The 20807-nt window shown below is 34.4% G+C and overlaps 1 protein-coding gene across 1 annotated transcript; it reads left to right on the forward strand.

The window, feature by feature from the left end:
* The first annotated feature begins 9112 nt into the window (after positions 1 to 9112).
* Positions 9113 to 19923, forward strand: LOC136804694 (probable serine/threonine-protein kinase MARK-A). Its single transcript, XM_067061305.1, has 9 exons — positions 9113 to 9342; positions 9755 to 10047; positions 10679 to 10734; positions 11099 to 11261; positions 11672 to 11799; positions 12015 to 12246; positions 12489 to 13305; positions 14585 to 15590; positions 18891 to 19923. Exons 1-9 carry the CDS (start codon positions 9184 to 9186, stop codon positions 19892 to 19894), a joined length of 3858 nt encoding a protein of 1285 aa, XP_066917406.1. The 5' UTR covers positions 9113 to 9183; the 3' UTR covers positions 19895 to 19923.
* Positions 19924 to 20807: the final 884 nt, after the last annotated feature.

The following is a 20807-nucleotide window of genomic DNA, read 5'->3' on the forward strand; positions in this document are numbered from 1 at the left end:
GAATCGAATGATAGGAAGTTGTGTTACACAGACAAGATTCGGTGATATTTCGCAGGGTGTATCTGAATGAATTATGTAGGTTTTTATATATTGATCAGTCATTAAGCTGCAACAATAAAAGTGTTTAAAGTTGTGTGAGTCAGCCATGGTTATATGAGAGATGTGTTGATTATCGCTTAGTTATCTTTTGCAATCAATAGTGAAATAGATTTGGGATTGGTTACTCATTTAATGACTGAATTCATGTATTAGGCGTAACCCTTGCTTCAAATGAAAATCAACTTGTCCTTTGTCCTCCTTTAAAATATCCAAGCTATTTGACGTAAATTATTGTCGACAATTACAAAAGCAGAGACACCATATGATTTTGGTAACCTCAAAATAATACGAAATTGCTTAACCATGGGAAGAGAGTTATGCGAAGTTTTGATGAGCATTTTATCATTAATTAACATTTTCCATTTAATGAGTTGATCTGGTACTTATAAAACGTTGTTGCTAAGCTGTTTGTTGCGTTAGCAACGGATTAGATGTAGTTGATTGGATTTAATGAACATTCGATCTTTAAGAAAGAGACTCGTGATGGGCTTTTCAGTTTAAAAGATAGATCAAGGATTTTATTTTTGTTGATTTCTGGTTAAATGTGAAAATGAACGAATTCGTTTTTGCAAAGTGACGTAGAAAAATGTACGTTGTGCAATTTCATCAGTAGAAAATTGACCCGAGATCCGCTTGACCGAGGGATTTTTGCCATGAAATGGTATAGAGCACTTTGTACAACATAGATTACATTCCTTCTACCGCGTTTATTATAAAGATATCGAGCCTCTCATCCGTTATCAGTATACCATTTTTATTTGATGATTATAATAATTTACATTGCATAAATGTTTGACATTTCATTTTGATTGCTTTCATTTCCTGGATCATTTCGTTCTTCCATTCTCAGCAACATTCTTGAATATCAATGTTGTCTAACTGAATCCGACAAGTTGTCATTTTATTGCACGGCAAAACACTGTTAGTGCAAAATGTTACATTACAGCTGATAGCATAGCTGGAACACCGTTAAGACTTGTTTAGAGCTCATGGTGTAAAAGTTGATGTGATTTAATGATCAAAACACCCCCTTCTCACAGACCCACTGGGACCCCTTCCCACTGGCAAAATTGGCCAGAATATCGTTCCGGTGGAAAACTATCATCTAACTTTTGTCCCCATTGAATATAATTAAATAAACTTAAATCATCACTGCAAAATACTGTGTAATTTCTTCAATCCCCATTGAACTTTCTGACTTGAAAACAAAAGAATCGAAATCCCCAGCCTAAAAGAATAAGGGAATATCAATCCCAATCGAGTATCAGTTCGTTATTTCTATCCCCACTGACTGAAAAATTTCTACCGGGTCTGCGAGAAGGGGGTGTATCAAAGTTGAACTCGAGTAAGAATCAGTGAACTTGTCAGAGCTAGAACCTCGAGAAATGGGTTATCCCCAAGTCCAAAGAGTTCCTAATGTTTCAACGTTCATCTAACGTCGTTTTGATATTAGATCAAATTGGTATCCTTGATAAGTGAATTGCAAGTTAAATTGCAGAGCAATTTACGTTTCTATATTTGAAGAATTTAAAAAATCTTGATATAACAGCGTTTATTTGTGTTATCTTAGTAAAGTCCTTGTGCAGCTCAATTTTGTTTGTGTGTGTGTTCAAGCAATGTTTATGAGGAAGCAGGGAGTTTATTTTGATGTTATTTGATGTTACTTCACGAACAAGGAGAAGTGAATGAAAAGTATGTTACCTTGTATCAATACACCTTTTCGACCATAGCTGCCCTTTGCCGCGCGGGCATCTTTTTGTGTGTTTTACCACCCTAAAACCGTCCCAGTCTTTTTTCACACCTATAGACAATAGAAAAAGGTGTAAAAAAGGATTGGATCGAGTTTATGGTGGTAGAACGGACAAAAAATGTCCGCGTGGCAATTGGTGGCTAAGGTGGAAAAGGTGTATACGCATACAGTAATATTTCTTTATGTAGCTAAAGATGATTTACACTAGCAAATTTATTTGGCAACGGAGGTTTGGGTACAAAAGAATAGGAGTAATTCGACACGATTTTCCACTATTTTTAATGGCTCCATCTTTATTCTTATTATGGTATTATGAGATAAAATCGTACTATTTTTTTAAATAGTATAGTATAGTATAGTATGCCGGGGGAGGCAACTCAAGGTAAATGACCTACCATACGTGCGGCCCTAAAGGGTATATTTTCCAAGCTTCAAAAACTGCACTGTAAGGGTCGAAATCAGCAAAGATGAGAAGATTTCACTTTTCTCGAAAATCTGACCATATTTTGCCTGAAAATGGTCAAATGTTTTCAAGAAAATGCACCGTAAGGGTCAAATTTTGCAAAGTTTTCTCTGCACTGTAAGGTCCGATTTCAAAGGCCTAATTTTGGGCCGCACGTATGGTCGTTTTTGAATCGAGTGCCCCCCGGATAGTATCATAGTAAGATGGAAATTCTTTGTATAATTCGTTTCTAAAGCGGGTAAAATGTTCCACCGGACACAAGGTATTTTATTGAATTTGTGATTGATCCAACCTTTGTTAAAAAGTAGGGCGCCCATCATAAAGATTGCTCTTATACATAAACCTAAGACCAATTTAATCTTTATCTGAGAATTAGACAATACAGCTTTATACCTTTAAAAAGGTTGCTATCAAAAAAGATTTATGCATTTATTATTGTTTGACTGTATCGAATGCTGAGGATTAGTTTGAAGAAAGGCAATGTATTAAGGGAGGCTTGGAAGAAATTACTAGCATTACTATCATTGTATAATCTCGTTCATTGAACTTCCAAATATTTTTAAATCATTAAATTCAATAATCAAAGTATAAGTTTTGAATTGTTATGTAGATATAGGTCAAAGAAGGCTACGCCATATCTTCTTTCGATTCAAACTCCTACTAGGTAAGGACTAAAAGCCTGGGTCAAAGTATTTTACGGCCATGCTTACAGATGATACTTTAGATGAAAGCTGTAAAGGCATGCATGGCTTTACTGCAGAAGTAAAGTTTCCATTTTAGAGTCTTTAGAGCTTTATTTGGAGTAGTCGGAAGTTATTTCATAAGCCACAAAAGTTGTTTTCCAAAGGATGCAATTGCGATTTTCCGGATGGAATTCGAAACGTCAGTAGACCAGACCTTTAAAGATTAATTTTGTCTGACTAAACATTTTTAGTTGATTTTTTATTCAAAATCCATTGCAAGGTTATTCGTTTTTGACTGAATGAAATCTGACGAAAATTACTGATATTCGCAAACTTTAATTATGAGTTAATAAATCTTATAATTAACCAAAAAAAAATGTTGATCGCAATATCATTGTTTTCAAGAAATAGGAAATAATTTTTGTCAGTCGAGCAATATCTAGGAATTTCAATAATCTTTAACACTGATAATTTTGTGACGATTTTTTTATCATTTCTTTCTCATACTTGGTTTTCGAGGGTTCCGCCTTTTGGTGTGTTTTTAATCTTGTTAAATGTGATTTTTTTATCAAAACGTTGTGTCGTTGAGATAATGTCATCACGGTTACTTTTAAAATTGTGGATGTAGTAATTTAAGCCAAGACAAATGTTGAATATAATACATCCCTGTCTCACAACCTCGGCGAAACTTTCCCCATGCAGGGGTCCCACCGGGTCTGTCATCTTGTTGATTTGTGATTAAAAGAAAAAGGCTTATAAACTTCTCAGAACGCTTGCTTTCACATAAGTGATGTTTTTGTTTTTGTCATGACTAAGGTTTTCTTTAATCCAGATAGTTATCGGTGATCTGATTTGAATCCTCTTTCGGTCTTGTTGATGATTTATCAACAAAAGAAGTTGCTTGAAAGTAGTGTGGGAAAGTGATCTTATAAAGTTGAAGTGGTTTTTCAAGATTGTTTACTTAAGATGATGTTAACCCTTTTCAAAACATTGGGACATTTTCAACTTGTTATTAACATGGACTACTTACTACTGCTTACTGTATATATTCCTTCTTTCTTACTACTCTAAGGTAATGAAATTTGAACTCTTGGTTTGATAATATGATACGGAAGGTTTTTTTAGGAGATGATCTTTTCATAAGAAAATTTCAGTAAATTGACAAGAAATTGAATATATGTTTTTTAAAGAATCGAGTTGACTGGTTGAGAACAACAATTTCCAGTAAATTCATCACCAAAGTGTCTTTTCGTCATAACAGCACATCACAGAAAAGAAGCAAAGGACCTGAAAATGAAGATTCTTGGTCCTTTAATCAAAAAGAATTCAAAATCTACTGAAAGAGGTAAACGTTTTAACGTACATTGAGGTTTGACAATGAAATCAAAAGCAAGAGGAATCTCCACCTTTGTGGCCTACAGAAAAGCTTTCACAACACTTAACAAAAACAATAACATCATCGACACCAACAACATTTTTATAAGCCAGTGTAGAGTACTTTATATCGAAATCTGTTTTGAAGTAAGGGGTACGAGGAAAATGTTTTGCTACTTGTAAGGATATGAATTTTAAGATTCGAATCGTTGATTTCAAGGGTGATACAATAAATGTTGTTTTCTAGTGATTTAAGAAGATCGAATAGACATTCTCTTGCAACTTTTCCTTGTTTGATGGTGATCTGATTAGTTCCAGTACTTAGGCAAAAATAGGTGTTGGGTATGTGCGGACGGTAAGGGTCGGGTTTTTCACCTTTCAAAGTCTCTCTAAGGGTTACAAAAATCAGGAAATTTCAAAATAGTCTCTCTAAGGGTGGGAAAAATCACGATTTTTAGAAAAAAAATTTGATTTTGAGAGAAGAAATTACAAAAAAGTCTCGCTAAGGGGACACGGAAATAATTTTTGTGCAATTGCAACAAAAACAAATTGTCGCAATCGCAATGAAATTTTACACCGTGTCGTATAGGCCTAGCACACGAAACAAAATCATAAAAATGAAATCAAAGCAACTCCACCATTTTGAACGCATGTCTTGCGTGTTGAAAATGGGAAGATTATGTCATAATTTGTTTTGAGTTGTATAAACGAATTTGATTGGCTAAATGAAAAAAATGTTTCAAGGAATCTTCTCAAGGTGAGGGGACACGAGGGTTTTTGTATGATTCTCATTTGCAACATGAAAATTTTGTTGCAGAAACAAAAATAAAATTCAAATCGATTTGAATTTTATTTTTGTTTCAGCAACAAAAACTTTGAGTGAAAAAAGTTGCCAATCAAGGAGATTTAACGTGGGGACACAGTGAAACATATTTATGCGATTGCAACAAAAAAATGTTTTTGTTGCGATCGCATAAAAATTGTTTCCGTGTCCCCGTAGCTTAAGGGTAGGAAATTTTTGAAAATCAGAGAAAATTTTTCGAAAAAGTCTCTCTAAGGGTCACTTTTTCACTAAAATTTGGTCTCTCTAAGGGTCGGTTTTCGGAGGTCCCGTCCGCAAATACCCCTCATTCACCAACCCTAGTACCCCCCCCCCCGGGTTCCAGTAAGGTAAAGTCTCGAGTTAAAATAGCGCACCAGTGCTGATGAAACCCAATAAAAGCGAAATATTATATATATGCAGCTCTACCACCCAAATCTTCTGACTTCTGGGAAAATTGTTGGACAGAAATTATTCAATTTTTTTTTTTCACCTAATAATACATAATTACCAATTGTCATTTCACATCGAAGAATTAACTGATAGTTACCTGGTACAATATCTTTTTTACCGGAAAAACTCCGGATATATTTTCCTGTTCGCATTAGGAATGTTTTTGGTACAAATATGAAGGTTTAAAGATCAAGGTATAGATTGTGTTGTGAGTACATACAAGATTTTCTTGACCTTAATGCTATTATAACCAATCGAAATGTAGCATGATAAGTTAAATACGATTTGTTTTTGATAGATGACGCCTCGATTTCTTTCGGTTGGTTTGGCTCGAAATTAAAGAAAGCAATATTATGATTTATGAAGAGAATCTCTTATACTTTTATTCGCAGTGTGATGACTTCGATCCTTTTCCATTTGGTTTGATTCTGGAAAAATTGAATCCTTTCTGGATTCTGGATGACTTTGTAGCTACAAGATTTTATTGGTTGTGAAGAATAGAAAAGAAGATCAGAATGCATGATGAGTCATGATGAGTAGCTTTATGAAAAGAGAAGGCTCAACACGCCCAGAAAAGTTCGGACCCTAGCAGTTTTAATTACGTTTGAGTGTTAAGCTTGAGGAAAAAATCATAATTGGAATTTTCTACACCCTGTAGGCTTCTTCAGTTGTCATAATAATTTTTTCAAATGAATTAAAATGAAAGTTCTATTGAGAAAAAATATTTGACATTTTGTCAAAAGATTTGCTTGATTTTTGGGGATCTGAGCTCTAAAGACAAATTTTGGGGAAAACTTTAAACATCGGTTACTTCTTATTCGAGAGATAAACAAAAGAGCACGTTAGAAAATATTGAAAGTGTGGTTAAATATTCGTGAAAAAGCAAAGTAGATATTTAATGTCGATATTGATATATCATGTGTAAACAGTACTTGAGAGAATGAAAGAAGCGATTTTCTCCCAAAAAGTAAATCGTTATTTTAGTCAAATTTACTCATTTGTTAAAATATTTTTCTTACTGGTGTTGTTGAATGAGACAATTTTCATTCGATGTGTTGTTGCTTTTGTCTGCTATCAATCTTATTCTTTCGATGACTTTAGATTGACTTTGGGACTGTTATTATTTTACTTTTTCTACATGGATACCCAGCTGGCACACAACGTTGTTTCAACGTTTATCTAACATCCATAACGTCTAAATAACGTTATTTGAACGTTAAAACAACGTTGTGTGCCTGCTGGGTACCTTTATTTGGCTGAGACATATGCAGTTAATTTGAGTTTTAGCTTCATCTTCATAATTATAACTAACTGACTTCTTCTTTCTGACCTAGATTAGAGGTCGATGATGACTTCATCAAATCCGAGGTTATGATTTCGTTGTTTTGTCTAGGGGAAGGTTTTACTCTATCTTTTTATCTACCGCAAAATAGTAAAAGCCTAAGAATGACTCCAAGAATGATAAAACCACAATGATCGAATTATCTTTTACCAGAATGACAAGTTAATCTACGACGAAACAGTCAGAAGGGTCTAAGAGAGTCATTTTGTACGAAGACACCATATGAATGTCAACAAAAATTTGTTAAACCTCTCCACTGAAAAACTATTGATATTAGAATGGGTGTTTTATCTCATCAGACTGCTTGATATCGATTACACGTTTTTTTTTTATAAGAACAAACTATATAAGAACATAAGGCTTCGAGGCCCAAAAATTTAAGAACATTCTAAGAACATTCTAAGGCTTTGGAGACTTAAAAACATGCATTTTCTTAAGAAATTACATCAAATTGCTCAAAAAATGCTGAAAATAAGAACATTTTAAGAACATTTTTAGGCTTCAAATCCGAAAAACTAAGAACATCCGAAGGCTTCGAAAACTTTTGACGTTCTTATAAAAAAAAAAACGTGTATGATGTAATGTTTTGCTATCCATAATCTTTAGAGACTGTAAACTAAAAACCGTTTCCAATTTTTAACTAAATAGATATGAACGGTAGTCGTTTTTTTCCAAAACGCACGCAGAGAGGAGTATTTTCAAGAGTTGTGACGGTGTCATTATTTCCAGTAAGGTTAACCAGCCTTTGTGATAAAAAGTACACTCTTTTCATACATTCAAATTGGAGATTGAACCGTTCGACAATTCTCATAATGGTCACATCAGAACGTATTAAATTTCCAAGTATAAATCATATAGTCTGTGTTTTCTTTCCAAACCGCAATTTACACTTTCTAGTTCGTCAAAATGATTGACGTGTTGATTTGACGTACGACTAAAAAAGACGTCGGTTCGTTTACTTGATTAAAAGTAGCAACGGAAGTGATTAAGTCTACGTAATGAGCACGGAAAATAGTTCTTATTTCATTAGTTAGAGTGTAACAGTTTTTAAATTGTGTTGTTGTTGTTGAGTTGAGAGTGTGTGTGTTAAAGTGTATGTTTTTTTAAAGCTTGTGTAAATAGTTGGGAGTGAACTGACTTGGCGACGGAAAATGTATACTAAAGTGACAGAGAGAATTTTCTATGTGAGGTTGTTTTTGATCACAGATATGGTTTTTTTTCGTTTGTGTTTAGATATGATTAAACATTGAAACGGAGATTGAAACAAAGTCGCTTGAAAATGTTTTGAAATGAAACATTTATTGAAACAGTGGCTTGAGACACTGAAAAAGCAACACGGAGTAGAAAAACCTGTTGTGTGTATGGATGTTTCAGAGATGAGGTGAAAACAGTCTACTCAAAATTTGTAGCATGATATGAAATATTTCAAGAAATGATACACAGAAATATCTTTGATTTATATACACGAGGGGGGCTCAAGCTAACTTAGGCTATGGTTGAGTACACGTTTTTTTTATAAGAACAAACTATATAAGAACATAAGGCTTCGAGGCCCAAAAATTTAAGAACATTCTAAGAACTTACTAAGGCTTTGGAGACTTAAAAACATACAATTGCTTAAGAAATTACATAAAAATGCTCCAAAAATGCTGAAAATAAGAACATTTTAAGAACATTTTTAGGCTTCAAATCCAAAAAACTAAGAACATCCAAAGGCTTCGAAAATTTTTGACGTTCTTATAAAAAAAACACGTGTAGTTATTATTAGGCCTCCCCAAGCCGAAGTGCGATGTAGGGATTGATAGGAGCTTTACCCTGTAAAGATTAAATGGTCGATTTCTGGCTAAATTTTTTATGCACTGCAAGGATCTGATTTTAAAGGTCAAATTTTGGGACAGCACGTAAGGAAGTTTTCAAATCCAGTGCCTCCAAGGGCCATTAGAGGGGATAGTTCTAATCATGTCCGTCATTTGTATAGTTTCAGAGAAAGATTCGAAGATTATGGTTACAGAGGGAAGGAGCTTTCAGGAAAGGGTAGAGAATAAACAGACCTATGACCAATAATTAACCAATTACAAAGTCTGCATACAGTAGTTTCACAATACGTAATAATCTAAACATGCAATGTCTTAATCCTTTAGAATGAACTAAAGCTAAAACAAAATATAACACACCAACAGGTGTCAAAACCAAATCACCATGGAAACCTTACCAAGAGAGGTGACGTCAGTCTCCAAATATGAAATTGAGCCTTTCAAACAAGGCCGACGTGTAGGATGTTACTTACTTGGGAAAACGCTTGGTGAAGGATCTTTTGCTAAAGTTAAAGAAGGACTTCACATCATCACTGGTGAACGGGTAAGTTTCCAAGCGAAATGAAGCCATTCTATTGGTTAGAAATGACGTAAAAATTGAATTTAGCCAGTAGAATGGCTATGTTCATAGCTTGTGAACGTGGTCAGAGAATCTTTCTATAACTTGAACCTTTATAGCTTAAATGTCTTCTAAACTAGAACATAATTCTTGGAAAGTAACTAACAAACTCCTATGACTCAAGATCTCAATAACGCGTACATATTAAAAAAAATTTCTCAATTTTGATCTTCGAATATTATAGATAAACGGAGCGTAAGAATGTTCCCCAGTATTTTTGGCTCATTGTTCACGTCAGATAAAACACTCTCTGCCAGTCAGTGTCCTCAATACTTTAAGATAGTATGCAGACTACAAAGCAACAATATTTTAATGATCTGATTCTCTATACATTAAGGTTGCTGTTAAGATCATTGACAAGAAACGAGCACGCGAGGACCGATATATAAGTAAGAACCTTCGTCGTGAAGCACGAATACACCAACTGGTACGCCATCCCAATATCATTCAGTTGTATGAAGTTTTAGAAACGGATCATTATTACTATCTCATCATGGAATATTCTGATGGTGGAGAGCTCTTGGATTATATTTGTAGCAGAAAGAGGCTAGACGAGCATGTGGTACGGAGACTAGTTTCACAATTGGTTTCGGCCGTTGATGGTATGCACAAATCTGGTGTTGTCCACAGGTAATTGGGTTTAAATAGTTAAAGGGATTATCAGATGGTTTGGTCAGTAGAAACCTTATGTGGCTTGAGTAAAACCTGAGTAAATCATTTCGAGATATCACAATTTGGAATTTTTAAAAATGGGTTCTCACACGGGTCTTACTTGGAAATTCTATTGTTTTGACTTGGAAAATGGTTAAGAACTAAAATATTTTGAGCTTTTGCCCAGGACAATCCACATGCCGAAAAATCTCAAACCATCTGATTATCCTTTTAAGATTTGTTACAAAATATTTATATGGCGTATGGACAGGAAAAAATCAAAAAATCTTAATCTGATAAATAAACAATTGTGGAGACCACGTTCACGAAAAAAAAGGATTTTAGAAATGTCAGATTAGAGACGGTCAAAATCTGATGATAATGTCAATAAGAACAAGATCCTATAGCAGGATATTTTCACTGGGATTTCAAAATAATCTGGTATATCTTTCAGAGAGGGAAACGCCTACACCTCTTAAGAAAACAGTAACATTTTGACATTTATCAAAACTTCCTTTCACATAAGTACTGTAAATATTTCCTGCAAGTCTTTGAATTTATTTATTGATAACATCCTTGTACTAAACATTTTTTGTGTTTTTTGTTTTAGAGATCTGAAGATCGAAAATTTCCTTTTGAGTCATAACGAAGATCTAAAGATTATAGGTTCGTTCCTTTCTGACATTCCAGTTTAACCTTGCTATTGACACCATGTTACATTCCTTCCCATTCCCTTTCATAAGCTAATCTTGTTGATCCGAGTAAAAAAATCTTCCCAAATTGTTTGCAGAATTCTCCAAATCTATTTCAAAAGCTTGATCTAGATAGATATGAGCCATCCGAGTGCATTCGGGATGAGTCCTACTCCCAAAGGAGTATGAATCACGGCTCACGGCGCTTGACCTCAAAGCAAAAAAAAGATTACTCCTGGTTTGGATAAATCAATCCATGTTACTGTAGATGCTGAATGAACAAGCTAAATCATCAATGGCTTCAAAACATTAAAAAAAATTATTTCCATTTTATTTAGATTTCGGTTTGAGTAACACTTTATCACAAGACTGTATGCAAGAGTTTGAGAGGACCGGGGTATTTCCGCAACTTTTGAACACTCATTGTGGCAGTCCGGCATATGCTGCACCCGAACTTTTGGCACAAAAGAAATACGGTCCACAAGTTGATATCTGGAGCATGTGAGCATTACATTAACATTTTTCATGGTACAAAACAAAAACTGTAATCTACTGTATGCCTAACCTTTTGGGGCATCGAGTACTAAAAACTTTTATCTACTTTTATTCATTTGAACCGTAAGTATATGTTATCTTCCATAGATTTCTACTAACAAGTCTCAAAGTTTAGAGTTTCTAGAGATTGGAAAGTATTATGTAGATTGAAGTCTCGAACACGCACGAGGAACACAATAAATTTGTTCGAATTTAGGAAATTCCGAGCCATGGAGTAAGATTTATAAAGGCATTGTTAACTGAAGGGACCATAAAATGTGTTCGAGTTATAGAGGTTCGAGTTAAAGAGACTCCACAGTAGTAACTAAATTTCAAATTCCGAGTCTATGAACAAATTTCATTGTTTTTCATATTAGTGGCATCAATATGTATGCAATGTTGACGGGATTTTTACCCTACATGATGGAACCTTTCAACGTGATGGAAATGTATGAGAAAATGATGCAACGAAAAATGACGCCCGTTCCTTCCTTCCTCTCACAAGGTAAACCAACAAATTCTACGAGGCTAGCACAACCTTTACCATATCAGTAACAAAATTTGCATAGGAAAAATTCAAAAAAGCGCCTCGACTTTTTCGGTAAAAAACTGCGAAATTTCCTATCATCCTCGATACACCCAAATAATTACGGTGAGTTTTTTTTTAATTTTCAATGAAATTATTACTTACACTCTTCTTTTGAAAATCATCCATTTTAGCATGCCGTGATCTGTTAATGCGTTTACTGGAACCGGTGGCCGAGTGGAGGATCACCCTGAAACAAGTCATGAAACACAAGTGGTTTACTGGGACCGAATACATTCCTCGTTCCATACCTCTTGGAGATATGATGTACCAGAAGAAAGAACTTTGTGAGCCAGTCCTCGCCTACATGAAAATGACATTGCGGATCAGAACTAAAGATACCATAAACGCTGTTGTATCAAACAGGTATTTCCTTCTTCGAAGATAGCCGTTAGCTGAATAAAACCTCTAGTAGATCCACTTTCCTAACTACAGTCCTCAATCTCTAAAAGGTTTATGTTTTTTCCACTTTTGATTTGTCATCTCTAAGTGATAAATATTGAATAATTTACATAAATAAAGAGGACTCACTAAGTCCACCTAGTCAAAAAAAAAATCAGATAGCTTTGAATTCCTTATAAACCTTTGTATCTCTCTCTTCCTTTTAGGGCTGTCCACGCATCAGCAGTTTATCATTTGTTGGTAGCTAGGCTAGATCGATACCTGAAGAACAAGAAAGAACGCTCGAAGGCTAAAGAGAACCATTTCGCTAAATTAGAAATTATTAAAAAATCGAACTTATCTACAGAAAATGTAAACAGTCAACCAACCTCAAACACTCGGAATCATCATCCTAAACGCTTTACGTTCCGCGGGAAGAAAATAGACTCTAAAACTAGGTCACATCCGAATCTCGGTGAGACAGAAAACCTTGCAGATGATGAAGAAGATAATGTAGTGACTTTAATTGACCAAACACAAAATACAGATACTTCGCGTCGAAAAGTAAGCATAGATAATACGACAAACGAAAAACATCAACAACATACTAAAAACAATAGTTCCAATCATTTAAAAGTTATAGATCCTGCGATTCGTATGCGCGGACACAAACGGTCGAATAGCTCCGCTGATGTCAACGAGTTACGGAAATCTCAAGAAATCGTGGAAAGCATACGGAATAGTTTGATATGTGATTCTAAAGGAGACTTAGAAAAAATGGCGGCAAATATCAAAAAGAAAGCGGAAACGGCGTCACCCTCCCCTAGGGAATTATTTCCAAAGGGTGCGAAAGGGATTGTAACTAGAAAACAATCATTTGATGTCAGTGCAGATTTCCTTGGTTCGCCGAGTAATGGAGATAAAACGATAGATGTGACTCAATTCATTGAACAATCAACAGTGACACCTCCACGAAGAAATTCTGGTGAAAAGTTGAACCAAAAACATCGAAAAATGTCTCTGGATGTCTTTGACGCACACGAGGTAAGTGCTTGTAAATACAATTTTATCATTTTGTTAAAGGTTTTTCAAGAATTAGTTAGGACGCTTTAAGGTGTTTCAAAGAGAATTTGTTGACTTCAATTACCTTTAAACTACGGTTTCAAGACCGCTTGATATTTTTCTACATAAAGTCGCAATAAAACGCAATGCATTGGTCTTGGCCATTGGCTTTCTTAAGGATTTTCATGGAATCTATCTCAGAACTCTACTTTTGGTAGAATAAAAACGGTAAAAATCAAATGTATAGATTTTGATACCGAATCACGTATGTTACAAAATACGAATCATGTCTCTTTACTTAGATACTTAAAACTGTGGATGGTTTTAATGAGCGGTCGTTAATTAAACAAAGGAAAACAAGGGATTAAAATTAAACTCGTAATGAGTTTCAAACAGTAGGAAAAAAAATTACACTGAATGAATATTACATTATGAAAAGTCTCTACAATTAAAAACAGTAAACTTAATCACGAACTAAAATCCCGATGGCGAGACCGTCTCAGCTTGAGTCAATCTCAAAGATCTTATGAACATCCATAAAACGTCCAAAGCCAAACATGACGTCATTCATAAGGGTGATGTTTGACGTCTAGAGAGTTTTTGTGTGCGGCGAAGGGATTTGAGATCTCATTTTTCCTGCTGGTTGATAGTTGTCCTACTGAGGAAACCAATCAAGAGATGTAATTGAATCTCTTTCTCAATCAATGAAAGTTTTAATGGAATTTACTAGTCACTTATCTGGAGGCCACTATATAAACCACAAACACGTCCCCTCATAAAGTTCAGTAACTTGTTTAAACACTAGTGGTGATACTACGTTGAGAATAAAAAACAACTTTGGTCTTTATAAATTATGGTGTGGATTGATACACCAAGGAGGCAGTTCTGGGTTAGTAACTTTATGCAGTTGTCACAGTCAAAAACATGTTTATATATTACGCTTCTTTTCCAGTCAGAAAAGAAATCGTTCTGAAGCCATCATATTGGCTTTTCACACACACACACAGAACAAATTATTCTAGTCAACGAAATGGCTTTATCGAACTTTTGAAATGGAAACAGAGCCGTAATGAAACCTCAAAGAGCTCTAAAAGTTTCCACTTTGGCAAACCTGTATAACAGGCAAAGCTAAAGGTTCATTCTAAGTTCATCTATACAGTTGATTATAGTTGATAAAATTTGTGCTAAAAGAATTTAGGACAATATTAACGTTACTTTCCAAAGATTTGTTACTTAATCTAAATATTCTTTCATTTTGTAGCCAAATGTGAAGGAGCAAAAAGAGCCTGTACCTGGCTGGTTGATCACCAAGGTTGTCAAACAACCTCCACTCAAAGAAGAACACACTTCCATAGATGGCAAACGTGAACAAAATGGTAGCCCGTCACCACGCAACCAACGTAAACATAAACGTGTAATTCACAGACCAGGTACACCTGAACAACAAAAGCAAAATACAGACCAGACAAATAATGAGGAGTCAGAGGAACGATCTTCATCCGTCTCCGACCGAATACGTCAATTTTCTAACAGAAAAAAGAATGAAGTGTCGACACGCATCCAGACCCCTGAGATCGAAGAAATATTACGTAATGTACGAAGCATCAATAAAACTCATCTCAGTGATGACTCAGAAGAAACCACGAACGATGAAAATCTCCCGACAACGCCCAAAGGGACGGGCAGCAAATGGCAGCCACCACAATTTCAAAAGACTAATAGCTATGACTCAAAACCAAGAGCGTTTATGGATGATACAGATTCTTCTATTTCCAGCACGCCCTCGCCGCCCTTGATAAATAATGACGAATTTTCAAACGATAGCTGTGATGGCTGCGATGTCAACAATAACTCGGGAAAGCAAAATGTAGATAAAGCCTTAAACGCAGACATGACAAACCCCTCGACAAACAGTAACATTACACCTATAAAAACCATCAAAATCTCCAAAAAGACATTAGAGTTGAACGTGAAACAGTTTACGCAGTATAACCGTGATCAGAAGAATGAGAATCGATCGAACCTTACATCACATCATCATACTTCACTGAAACCCTTACAATTGAAGTTCAATTTTACCGTACGAAAGAAAAAAGCGTATAAAGAAAAACAACAAACACGATCCTTAACTGACATTACAAACGGCGTTAATAACAAAATGGAAGCGCGGCCGAGCGAAGAACAAATGTTAGCACCTAAACACAGGTGTAATGAGAGCTGTGATATCGTAAATGGTGAATGCAAGGAAAAGAGAGATCAGACTATAGGTAAGCGAACGACTGGACATACGAAACGAACTGTGATTAAACCACCGCGTATTCAACATTATTCATTTTTATCGATTCCTGAAAGCACGTTATAACATCTCTTAAATGGATTGACCCTTTTCACTCAGACTCTAACCACTAACACTGAACAGTGATTTAAAATCTTCAAAGCTAACCAACTTTTGATTCTTAAAGAACATAACTTAACCCCTCGCTTGCAATTTGTCCAATCAACAATTCAGCAGGCTAAATGTTGTTTTTAACTTTAAGGTGAACTTTGTTTTGTCATTTTGTGCAAGCCATAACAAGTACAATATTTTGATTCAACTAACACTCTGGACTTTTGATACCGAGCCCTCCTTTGGTATAAGAGACTACTGAATAAGGGTCAATCCAACACAAATTGCTATTTTACAAAACTTGCAAACACACTCCGCATTTCCGCATTTAAGCAATATTTTACACCACGCATACACACAACACAAACATATACACTAGCCAATCAGAATCTGAAAAATAGCACGCGACACGTGAAATCGCTTCCCTAAAGTTCATGACACTCAAGTATTTAAGGTTTGTTTTGGAAAAGACAATGGTTTAATGGCTGGTCTTACCCTAAGTTCCTAATTAGAAATTTTTCGAATTTTCGAAAGGTGACCAAATTGCGGGTCAACAAACGTCATTAGAGAACGATGGTGAAGTGCATTTAGAGTGACAGTTGCCAGGAAGTGGGCTTAATATAGTACAGATCTCCATCGTAGGGCTTTCAGACATTGAATCAGACGTTTGGTATTTTGAAAGTTAAGTTTTGTAATATTTGTTTAAGGAAGGATTGAGAAGTAATTGATATGATAATTAACTTGACAGTGATGTTTATTCTGCAATACGTGGGTAGATTTAAAGGTAATTTTGCAATTAGAGAATGAGCCTTTAGCGAAAGCCAAGTGTATTCATTAAGTCATAAGAGCTTGAGAAGTAGCTAAGACGAAATTGTTAACAGAGTGAAGACTTGCAATTTTGGGATTTTCGCCTGTGGTAAGTTAAAAGTAAGCTAAGAAATCTTTCAACTTTGAAGTTAGATGAATTGAAAAGGTTTAGAATTTAAAGCAATATTTGAATACTTTCTACGAATACTTTGGTTCAACGAAATTCGTTACATTTTTTCCATCAGATGTAAATATAATGACTTTATCTCGTGAGATAAATACAACAAGTATACTTGAAGCACGATCAGATCCCCTCTCACTCACACACGTACCAAAAATCCCCACCGTTCATTTTTCATGACATTATGTGTGAAATTTAATTTGTAAATAAAAAGATGAAGTTCTTATGAGAAACACAAAGGAAGCCTTTGATGGTTGTAAACATGCAATATTTTCTCAATTTTAGTTTTTAAAAGGGTGTGGCAATCGAAACATGCAATATTTTCTCAATTTCAGTTTTTAAAAGGGTGTGGCAATCGAAACATGCAATATTTTCTCAATTTCAGTTTTTAAAAGGGTGTGGCAATGGGCTTCCTTTATGGTTTTCACTGTATTCAAAGTTTTAAACTTCATATTTATCTGAGCAGAATTTATATATTAGAACTAAATAAATGGAATTTCATAAGAAAATAAGGTCTAAAATCTTTCTTTATACTTTTGGAATGTGTTCAATGTTAAAAGTTTTGTTTGTAATGGAAAGAATTTGTGCTGTGTGAACTATCCCAAATATTTTGACCAAATTGAGTAAAAAAATTGAACCGAATAAATTGATAATTTATGCTAATTTATGTTAATCAAGTATTAGCAAAGACAAACCGCAGTAAAAAAGAAATTGGCTTGACTTGAACCTCATCAAGAAATAATCTCTATGTTTTGACTTGGGTTAATCTCCCCTTTATCATAAATAATCTGCCCGCTATAGGCTATTGACTATTCAAATAATTCGATGTTTTTTTCTACTATGTGTGATCTCTATAGCTCCTCATCATTAAGTTATGAAAAAAAGACAATAGCAATTTTTAATTCATGTTTGTATAAAATGTATATCAAAGTTTAGTATAGCCGCTGTTCACGAAAAAAGTTTGACTAGCCTGTGTTCCAAAGTTCATTAGATTAGAGGCTAAATGTTTTGAAAAGATAATATATCAAAGCGTTATCTGTCTATCAAAGATTTAGAAATAATTAACATAATTTATGTTAGGTTTGTTATTCAGTATAATGGGTAAGACAAAATATGTTATCTATAGATAAGGTGCTAGATGAGATGTCAAAGTGAGATGAACTGTTAGAGTGATGTTAACAACTCATGAAATTTAATCAGGGGGTTTTCAAAAAAAAAAGATTAAAGACTAAAGTTTCATCGAACATGTGACAAAAACAAACAACTTTTTTTTAAATGAGCATCCAACAGAAATCCAACAAAACTCAACTGAATTTAGATGTACACGTTCTTTTTATTAGAACACCTAAAATTTGGCTGAGCCCGGATGTGCTTATTTTTTTAGAAATTTTCAGCCTAAAATGTTCTTAAATGCGTTCTTAATTTTTCAGACTACTCTAAATCGACAATATCATGCAAAATAAAGAGCACTTAAAATTGGTAAAATTTGGAAAATATCTGACTCTCGATTTTAGAAAATCCATCCCTAAGTTCAGTTAACACTGCCTGAAAAGAGGAAACAATTGTAGTTTCTTGTATTTTTTTTTCAAAACTGAGGCTGGGCATGTTCTTACGATGTTCTTAATTTTTCGACGAATTATGCTAGAACATATCTAAACGTCTATGCGTGTGAAATTTTTAGTGCCGTTCAAAAAAAAAATTCAAACCTGTCTCATTGATCCAGTGTTCTCACTCTTTCAAATCAATTTTAGATTTCCAAATTTAACAAAAGCAATTTAAACAGTCATAAAGTTTCTCCTATTAATTAATTACGAAATGGCCCATACTGTTTTAGCAAAAAAAGACAGTCAAAAACTTGCTTTGGCACAATCAAAAATGGTAACGTAAAAATGAATGTTTCCAGAGCCTTAACTGTGGTCTCAAAATTTTGAAACAAAATCTTCACAATTTTCAATTCACTGCAACTAAAAAAGTCAGTATGAGAATTAGCTTATAAAATAAAACGTTTGTATCCCTTTTTGAGACAAGCGGGAAAGGCACTTTGAGACACTTAGAGAGCTTTAGGAGGATTTTATTCGACCTTATTATGTAATATGAACTAAAATTCTTGCTTTCAGTCAATCTGGAAATCGAATTTTAATATTATTTACAAATTTCTGCATCTTTGATGAACTTATATACTTTATTCTTTAGAATCAGCTGACTCAGCGAAAATGGAACGTACGAACAACAAAAAGACAACCGTCAAAATCATCTCACACAATAGTAACCATGGGAACAACAAATCGAACCGCACCAAGGTCTTCTTAACTACCAAAAAGTCGACTAGTAAAGATCACGGTACCGAAAACGAGAAACAAGATTGTCGCTTGAATTCGGATAATTGCTCGTTCGATAGCGGATACTTCGGTACAAACTCGTCAATAACGAATACTACCGAAAATAAAACGAATAGTCATCGTGAAGAAAACCAAGCTTCAAAAACAAAACAAACAAAAACTCCCATAACTCCATCAGAAATCCATCCAGTTAAATATCGTTGTATACCGGTGTATCAACCGGAGTATGTGAAAACCGGAACAGTTCATACGAAGGAAAATTTGGAAAAGATGGAGGAAAAAAATGGCGATTCTGCTAATCTTCATAAAAAATGGGGAAGTCAAACGATCGAGCCTACTCAAGAACCATTCGATTATTTACCTCGATCAGCAGAATTTATAAAGAACATTAAAGAACAATTTCGACAAGAAAGAGAGAAAAAGATCGAACAGTTGAAAAAAGACGCCGAACGCAAGCCTCTTGTTATCGACTATCGACACGCTCGTAGCCAATCAGATTCGAACAAACACGTCCGAAGCCAATTAGATTCAAATAAGCATGGCTTTCACCAATCAGAAGTAAACAACCAGTTTTCTCGTAGCCAATCAGAGACGCAAGACGAAGAAAGACAGCCGGGGACAGAATTCAAAAGATCATTTTCTTTGAAACAATATCCAATAGAGCGGACATGTGTTGGTACACCAAGTCCGAAATTTCATCGCCGGGCAACATACCATCCAACCAATCGAACAAAAACACAACCTCGTACCCCAAATGGTTATGATTCAAGAATGGAGCAAGGGAAAGTTGCTGCATTCGCAAACGCTTTGGGAGGAGCAGCTTTTCGTAAAAAACCAGTCCTAGCCTCGAATTGGTGATCTTCAATAATAACTCTCGTTCATTAGCAGTCAAACACAATTTAAATTTATTGTAAATAGAATATTATATCATACATTTTTTGTAAAATAAACATATTTTTAAAAATATTTTTTTCAGGATTATTTTGACCAGAACAAAACAAAGCAAATCGACATACCTTTTGGGTGAAGGAAATTCTTTAAGGTGAGATTGATTGATCAAAACATACAACCTGAAGTAAATTAAGTTAAAGTTTTAACAGAGTAATAATTCTTATAAAAAAGGGCCAAAGTTCTCTTTTTTTTAATATCAGTATTTAAACAGAAAACCTTTATGACGTATATTAATATTTTTAAGTCAGAAATTTTACATCAAAATTTATTATTGTTTTGTAGAAAATACAATTCATTAAAAATATCAAAACATTTGGTAATCATTTCTACAGCCATCTTCATACAGGGGGTGGGGTTGGTACTAAATCATCAGGCATATCTGAATACTAAAAGCATTTTCGAGACTTTTTTGCTTACCACCACCCCATTTTAGAGAAGTGTTATTTTGGTACACATGTAATAAAATTTATAGAGACATTTTGACAAAAGGAGGTCTTCTCGGGACCATTGTCCGTGCTGATTTTTTGCAATATGATATTCATTTTTGCAAGAATTAATACTTTTAATTGATGCTATTTTATGAATTGATTAAACACTAAAAACATTTGACTGAATAATAAAGTAATTGAACTTAAGAAGTTTTATTTAGAACGAGAAAACTTTTAATTTTTTTGAAAAATCACGAAAGAATTGTGAAAATGATATAAAAATGATGAAAATCACTTTGGTAACAAGAGACTTTTGATGATTATAGAAATGATCTTTACAATGTTATTATCCATCCTGGCAATTTTTATTCTTTTTCCATTGAGTAAACCCT

Source organism: Clytia hemisphaerica, unplaced genomic scaffold (assembly GCF_902728285.1).
Source record: "Clytia hemisphaerica strain Z4C2 unplaced genomic scaffold, Clytia hemisphaerica genome assembly, whole genome shotgun sequence".
NCBI lineage: Eukaryota > Metazoa > Cnidaria > Hydrozoa > Leptothecata > Clytiidae > Clytia > Clytia hemisphaerica.

What these genes read in the sequence shown, in the direction of transcription:
- LOC136804694 (XM_067061305.1), top strand. Translation starts at nt 9,184, where the DNA reads ATGGAAACCTTACCAAGAGAGGTGACGTCAGTCTCCAAATATGAAATT. An exon ending in ACATCATCACTGGTGAACGG is followed by an intron (nt 9,343 to 9,754) that starts GTAAGTTTCCAA and finishes CTATACATTAAG; the next exon opens with GTTGCTGTTAAGATCATTGA. An exon ending in AAAGAGAGATCAGACTATAG is followed by an intron (nt 15,591 to 18,890) that starts GTAAGCGAACGA and finishes TTTATTCTTTAG; the next exon opens with AATCAGCTGACTCAGCGAAA.